The sequence below is a fragment of the Cnephaeus nilssonii genome (genome assembly GCF_951640355.1).
Source record: "Cnephaeus nilssonii genome assembly, chromosome: 11".
NCBI lineage: Eukaryota > Metazoa > Chordata > Mammalia > Chiroptera > Vespertilionidae > Cnephaeus > Cnephaeus nilssonii.
This window is the reverse complement of record NC_137082.1, coordinates 6,169,139-6,175,836: the sequence shown is the minus strand read 5'-3', so window position 1 is coordinate 6,175,836 and position 6,698 is coordinate 6,169,139. Positions and strand designations below refer to the sequence as shown.

The 6,698-nt window shown below is 56.4% G+C and overlaps 1 protein-coding gene across 1 annotated transcript; it reads left to right on the top strand.

Annotated features, from left to right (window-relative positions):
- Nucleotides 1-841: 841 nt before the first annotated feature.
- On the top strand, nucleotides 842-5,628 carry PCK1 (phosphoenolpyruvate carboxykinase 1). The gene is made up of 10 exons (XM_079783871.1): nucleotides 842-915; nucleotides 1,089-1,353; nucleotides 1,837-2,018; nucleotides 2,406-2,609; nucleotides 2,733-2,920; nucleotides 3,255-3,417; nucleotides 3,811-4,035; nucleotides 4,127-4,258; nucleotides 4,627-4,722; nucleotides 5,140-5,628. Exons 2-10 carry the CDS (start codon nucleotides 1,130-1,132, stop codon nucleotides 5,592-5,594), a joined length of 1,869 nt encoding a protein of 622 aa, XP_079639997.1. The 5' UTR covers nucleotides 842-915; nucleotides 1,089-1,129; the 3' UTR covers nucleotides 5,595-5,628.
- Nucleotides 5,629-6,698: the final 1,070 nt, after the last annotated feature.

The window sequence follows — 6,698 nt, the reverse complement described above, 5'->3', positions numbered from 1 at the left end:
CAGAAGAGGCAAGGGCACCCCACAGGGATCGTCTGGGGTAGTACTCCCGAGCCCAGCCTCCCTGTCCTCTAGCTCTCCCTCTGCTGCCCACCAGCCGGGGAGCTGGGAGTGGCGCTCTGCCTCCCTGTGCCTCAGTTTCCTTGTCTGGACACAGGGTTGCTCATGGGCTCCACCTCAGAGGCTGGTCGTGATGCAAGGTCCCGAGGACAGTGCTCACCGTGCGTCAGGAACTGTACCCACAAAAATGAGCAAAATAGGCAGCAATCCCTGCCCTTATTTTGGGGGTATAGTGAACACTCAATCAGGTCATTAGCCCCCAGTTAGAGCAGACCTTTGCCAACAAGTCACCCGTTTGCTGGCATCGGGCACGGCCTTCCCGGGGCTTTGACGGTGGCTGACACCTACCACCGCAATGTTCTGCCAACCGGCAGCCCGGTACACACAATGTGCTGCCAGCTTGTGCCCTGGGCACACTCGACGTCCAGGAGGTGCTCCCGCCAGCCTGCGCCCGCCCCTCCCGCCTGTCAACCGAAGGGCCATGTGTTTTGCATCAGCAGTGAACTGGGCCAAAGTTTAGTCAATCAGACGTTGTGTAAGGGCTGGCGAGGGGTCGGAGGCCTCCTGGCATCCCCGCGGCTGGCTGTTCAATGATTATCTCCCTGGGGTGGGTCGTGGGGAGCCGGTCCAAAGCGAAGCTGACCATGGCCCCGATCCAAAGGCCTGGCCCTGACGTCAGAGACGAGCCTCCGGGGTGGGGCCCAGGGGCGGACCTTGCTTCTCCGTGGCATTTAAAGCCGGTGCTTCTGCCCCCGAACACCAAACACCGCCTTCCCACCGGGAAAGCAGGCTCACCAGCGGGAAGAGCCCGAAAGCAAGGCTTGGAGCTCTGGTGGAGATCGTCCAGAGAGAAGGAAGGTAGGCCGGGCTTTTGGACTTGCACTGCTAAAAACCACCGCGGCAACGCGAACTCGCTTCCTTATCCTTACAGCCACGCCTGTCTGCAGGTGCGCAGCCGGACACAGCCCCGGCGTGGGCTGGAGGGCGTCAGTTCTCGCTCATGTTCAGGAAGCCCATGCTTGCTATTTCAGGGAACCTGAGTGTCCGTGGCCCTCAGCGCGACTCCGCAGAAATGCCTCCTCAGCTCCCCAACGGCCTCAACTTCTCAGCCAAGGTCGTCCAGGGCACCCTGGACAGCCTGCCCCAGGCAGTGCGCGAGTTCGTGGAGACCACTGCCAGCCTGTGCCAGCCCGAATGCATCCACATCTGCAATGGCTCCGAGGAGGAGAACCAGCAGCTGCTGCACGAAATGGAGGAGCAGGGCACCATCAAGAGGCTGAAGAAGTACGACAACTGGTGAGTGCACCCCAGCCCCAGCACCACCCCCGCCCAAGGTGGTGTTGGTGGAAAGAGGTGGATGAAGATCCAGAGGTGGGGGGTTTGCAGGCCTTTGAAAAATGATGTAATGGCCAGGCCAGAACCATATAGACTTTAACTTAAAGACACTGGTAGTGCCCAAGTCTTCAATGAGATGGCATATGCAAACAAATGCTCTTTGCAAATTAGACACCGGATAAAAACGGAAGTCGGACCGTCCCTGGCCTCCCAGACTAGCTCACAGTCTAGTAAATGGCTCCTTGACTCTGCCAGCTGGTGTGGCTGTCACATCTGCAGAACATCGCCAGCGCTTGGCACCTGCTAGGTGCAGGGAGGACACGAGGATGAGTCAACGGGTCCATTCCCACATGACGCTTGGATGAGAGGACCCCGCACACAGACGCAGTCACAATAGCTGCGCTTCCTCTCCGCCCCTCACCTGTGTGGTTTTGATTTTTGCAGCTGGTTGGCTCTCACTGACCCCAGGGACGTGGCCAGAATCGAAAGCAAGACGGTCATCATTACCCGAGAGCAAAGAGATACGGTGCCCATCCCCAAAAGTGGCCTCAGCCAGCTGGGTCGCTGGATGTCGGAGGAGGACTTTGAGAAAGCATTCAACGCCCGGTTTCCGGGGTGCATGAAAGGTAGATAAAGCATTTATTTGACGGGCAAAGTATCCGCAAGCCTTGTATTATGATGTCTGTCCGAACGGTCACCTTAACCGTAATGGAAACTCCCGTGGCCTCAGAGGTCTTTAAATTCCATACATGAAATTGGCAGCGTATAGAAAATGTACATCTTAGTTTTAGATTTACAAACTGTCTCCTAGGAAAGGAAAACGATTTCCACGCATGGGGGAACCCAAATTGCACATTTATGAAAACGCCTTTGTTTTGGGATTCTCTCCACTTTCCAGTGGACTCTCGTGAACTGGGGAGCCGGGGGCGGGCAGGGAGTGACGTGATTGGAGGAAACCAGTGTTGGTTGCGAGTGAGTCCGAGGCCCTTTCTCACGGCTCCCACCGCCCGCAGGTCGCACCATGTACGTCATCCCCTTCAGCATGGGGCCCCTGGGCTCGCCTCTGGCCAAGGTCGGCATCGAGCTGACGGACTCGCCCTACGTGGTGGCCAGCATGCGCATCATGACGAGAATGGGGACGCCCATCCTGGAAGCTCTGGGGGACGGGGAATTCGTCAAGTGCCTCCATTCCGTGGGGTGCCCCTTGCCTTTAAAAAGTAAGCACATTGTTTCAAAATCAAAAGCTAGAATTTCTAAAAGTAAGCTTAGCCTTAAGCCCCAGGCGCGTCCTCCGGGGCCGCGGCGGGTGGGGCCCCGCTGACCGGCCGTGTCCTCCGCAGAGCCGCTGGTGAACAACTGGGCCTGTAACCCCGAGCAGACGCTCATCGCCCACCTGCCCGACCGCAGGGAGATCATCTCCTTCGGGAGCGGCTACGGCGGCAACTCGCTGCTGGGGAAGAAGTGCTTCGCCCTCAGGATGGCCAGCCGGCTGGCCAAGGAGGAGGGGTGGCTGGCCGAGCACATGCTGGTAAGATGCAGGGAGTTCTGAGCGAGCAGGGGCGGGGCAGGCTCAGGGGCGGGTGCTGGCCAATACAGATGGCCTTCCAGGGCCCATCAGGCCAGGCCCAGGACACACAGGCCAGACAGATGCGGAAATGCCATCAATAGTTATGAATGACTCGCGGCTGCTCCTTTTGAAGGATGTCAAACACAACCAGGCCCGTAGACGCCATTATTCAAAATATTTGTTTTGAAAACCTGAAGAAATAGAAGTTGGGGACCCACCCTTTGGGGGCTTCTAGGCACACCCCGAGGCTGAAGCAAAGGAAGGAAGGGCGTCAGGAGGAATGTTGTCTCTGCAGATCCTGGGCATCACCAGCCCCCAGGGCCAGAAGAAGTACTTCGCGGCCGCGTTCCCCAGCGCCTGCGGGAAGACCAACCTGGCCATGATGAACCCCAGCCTCCCGGGCTGGAAGATCGAGTGTGTGGGCGACGACATCGCCTGGATGAAGTTCGACCAGCAAGGTGACTCTTGGGCCCGCCTGTTGCTCACAGTGGACTTCTGCCTTTAAAACATGCCAAGGGCCCCTGAGTTCACGCTGTCCGGATTTTTAATTTAGTGATTTCAGATCTTGCAAAGGCTTAGAAATATGTATTCTCTACAAGCAGTCTTTCACTTACTATCAAATCTGGGTTGAAACGGGACCCTATGTGGCTGTTTGTTTATAGGATACATATGTTTAAATAGTACTGATGGAAAGCTGAGGAGCAGCTTGGGTGAGAAAAGAGAAATACAGTCGAAGGAGGAGGGGAAAAAGAGTTGAGAATTTGGTGCAAAAACGAGCCTGGCAAGGTCTCAGAGTACAGGTATGCTTTGCGTGGCGCTCACTTTGACGTCTCGGGTTTAAAACTCTCCAGGTAACTTAAGGGCCATCAACCCAGAAAATGGATTTTTTGGTGTTGCTCCCGGAACCTCTGTGAAGACCAACCCCAACGCCATCAAGACCATCCAGAGGAACACCATCTTCACCAACGTGGCCGAGACCAGTGACGGCGGCGTCTACTGGGAGGGCATCGACCAGCCGCTGGCCGCTGGGGTCAAGGTCACCTCGTGGAAGAACAAGGACTGGACTCCTGAGGACGGTGAGCCCCCCGGAGGCCCCGCTGCCCCCAACCCCGGGTGCTCCGTGTTTGGGCTGGACACTCAGGGGCCTCTCCTCTCTGCCTGCTGTAGGGGAACCTTGTGCCCACCCCAACTCGCGGTTCTGCACCCCCGCCAGCCAGTGCCCCATCATCGACCCTGCCTGGGAGGCTCCGGAGGGCGTGCCCATCGAGGGCATCATCTTCGGAGGGCGCCGGCCTGCTGGTGAGGCTCCCTGCACCCCGGCTGGGCGGGTCTGTGAAATCGCTCCTTTCCTATGACCGTGTCAGAGGGTGCCCGCGAGGCCAGCTTCCTTTCCCAGCATCCGGGATGACTGGCAAGCCCGAAGGTAGAAGCCCCTCTGGCCACGAGAGCCTTTCTGGGCCCGCGACCTGTTGGAGCTTTACCCGTTTTCCTTTGGCTGCGGGCCTCGGTGGAGGCACTGCGGCCGATGCTGCCCTCTGGCTCTGGGGGCACCGTCAGCGGAATAAGGAAGGTGCTGCTCTGCCTTCTTTCATTTGTGAGATGACAGTGCCGGCCGAAGGGTCTGAGTGTCAGAGCGTTGAAGGGACATCTTTTCTTTCCTGCTACAGGTGTCCCTCTGGTCTATGAAGCTCTCAGCTGGCAGCATGGAGTGTTTGTGGGGGCGGCCATGAGGTCCGAGGCCACAGCGGCCGCCGAGCACAAAGGTAAACCCAAGTCCAAATCTGCAGCCACGGGGACGGGGATGGTGCGCTCTCTCCTCGCTCTGTGACTCTCTTCCTGTCTCTCTCTCCTGTCTCTATGTTCCTAGAAGTCTCGATGTCTCTCTCTCTCCTGTCTTTGTTTCTATGTCTCTGTGTCTCTCTTGTTTCTGTCTGTCTCTGTCTGCCTCTGTGTCTCTCTTCTTGTCTCTCTCTCCTGTCTCTGTGTTTCTTTATGTCTCTGTGTCTCTCCTGTTTCTGTCTGGCTCCCTGTCTGTCTGTCTCTCCTGTCTCTGTCTGCCTCTGTGTCTGTGTCTCTCTGTCTCTCTCCGTGTGGAGAGAGGAGCCGAGCATGCCGATGTCAGCAATCAGCACTGTCCTATGCGGGCCTCACTGACGGACAGGGCCCTTGTGTGTTAACAGGCAAAATCATCATGCACGACCCCTTTGCCATGCGGCCCTTCTTTGGCTACAACTTTGGCCAGTACCTGGCCCACTGGCTCAGCATGGCCCAGCGCCCCGCAGCCAAGCTGCCCAAGATCTTCCACGTCAACTGGTTCCGGAAGGACAAGGACGGCAAGTTCCTCTGGCCCGGGTTCGGAGAGAACTCCCGGGTGCTGGAGTGGATGTTCAACCGGATCAACGGGAAAGGCGGCGCCAAGCTCACGGCCATCGGCTACATCCCCACGGAGGAGGCCCTGAATCTGAGAGGCCTGGGGAACATCAACACGAAGGAGCTCTTTGACATCTCCCGGGAGTTCTGGGAGAAGGAGGTGGAGGACATTCAGGCCTACCTGGAGGAGCAGGTGAACGCCGACCTCCCCTACGAAATCCAGAGGGAGGTCCTGGCTCTGAAGCAGAGAGTCAGCCAGATGTAAGGAGAGCCGGGGCCGCACCCTTCACACCCCCTCCCAGTCCACGAGGTGCGCTGGGAGCAAGAGCGCCGGGCTTCCCAACCCGCTGCCGCCTGCCACCCACGGTGACCACACCCCCGAGCCTTTCCGACAGACACACTTTAATTGTTCAGATACGACCACAGGGTACCGGCTAGTAACTAACGAGATCGGGGAGGGAATCTTAGCACGTCTCCCAAATTCACGATTCCGTGCACATTTGCTCAATCTTCAGGACACTCAGGCATTTAGTCATTGTCACTGTAGCTATCAGTTAGCAGGAATGCACAGAGAACAATACTTGAGCTGTATATATGTGTGTGTGTGTGTGGTGTGCTCGTGCGTGTGTGTTTATGTACTGTTATCTAAAACGTATTTAATACCTTCGGAAAAATCTTGGGCAAGATTACCTACTAGTTGTTGCTAGAAAGAAATGTTGCTTTATTATTAATATGTGTGTTTAAATTATTTTTATATACAGTTGTTCCTTACCTTTGCATAATTTCACCTTTTCTCTGAACACGTCTTGGAAAATTACAAAATAAACTTTTATAGAAAGGTGGATTTGTCTGCTTGGTTTTTAAAAATTTGAGCCACCAAGGAGAGAGGACTCGAATCTCAAATCCGCTCCAAAGCACGTGGGACGTCCGGATCCCCCATAAAGAGGGGTGATGGGGGATGGAGGGAGCAGAGAATGTCACCCAGAAGGGACAGGGCACCATGCTGTGGGCTTTCTGAATCAACCACTGGGCAGTGTCTGTAGCCACTAGTTAGTGCCCTGCAGCACTTCCATAAGCCTGTAGAGGTGGGTCTCGTGTACCTGGAACGGGAGCATTTAAAATGTGCTTTTTGACAAAAACGTGGGTCTGGGGGCTTGGCCTCCCACGAGAATGATACCGGAGCCAGTTTCACAGGCTTGTGAAATAAACTCTCTTCTGAACGGGGCTTTTCTCAATGTCATGCCCAGGGAAGGAGAGGAGAGAGGCAAGGATCCCTCGGCAGGAGCAGCCAAGGGTGTCTTCGTGGCACAAGCATTGCCTTGAGCCCTGGGCACACCGAGCACGGCATCAGCAGTGGGCGTGCAGTGCT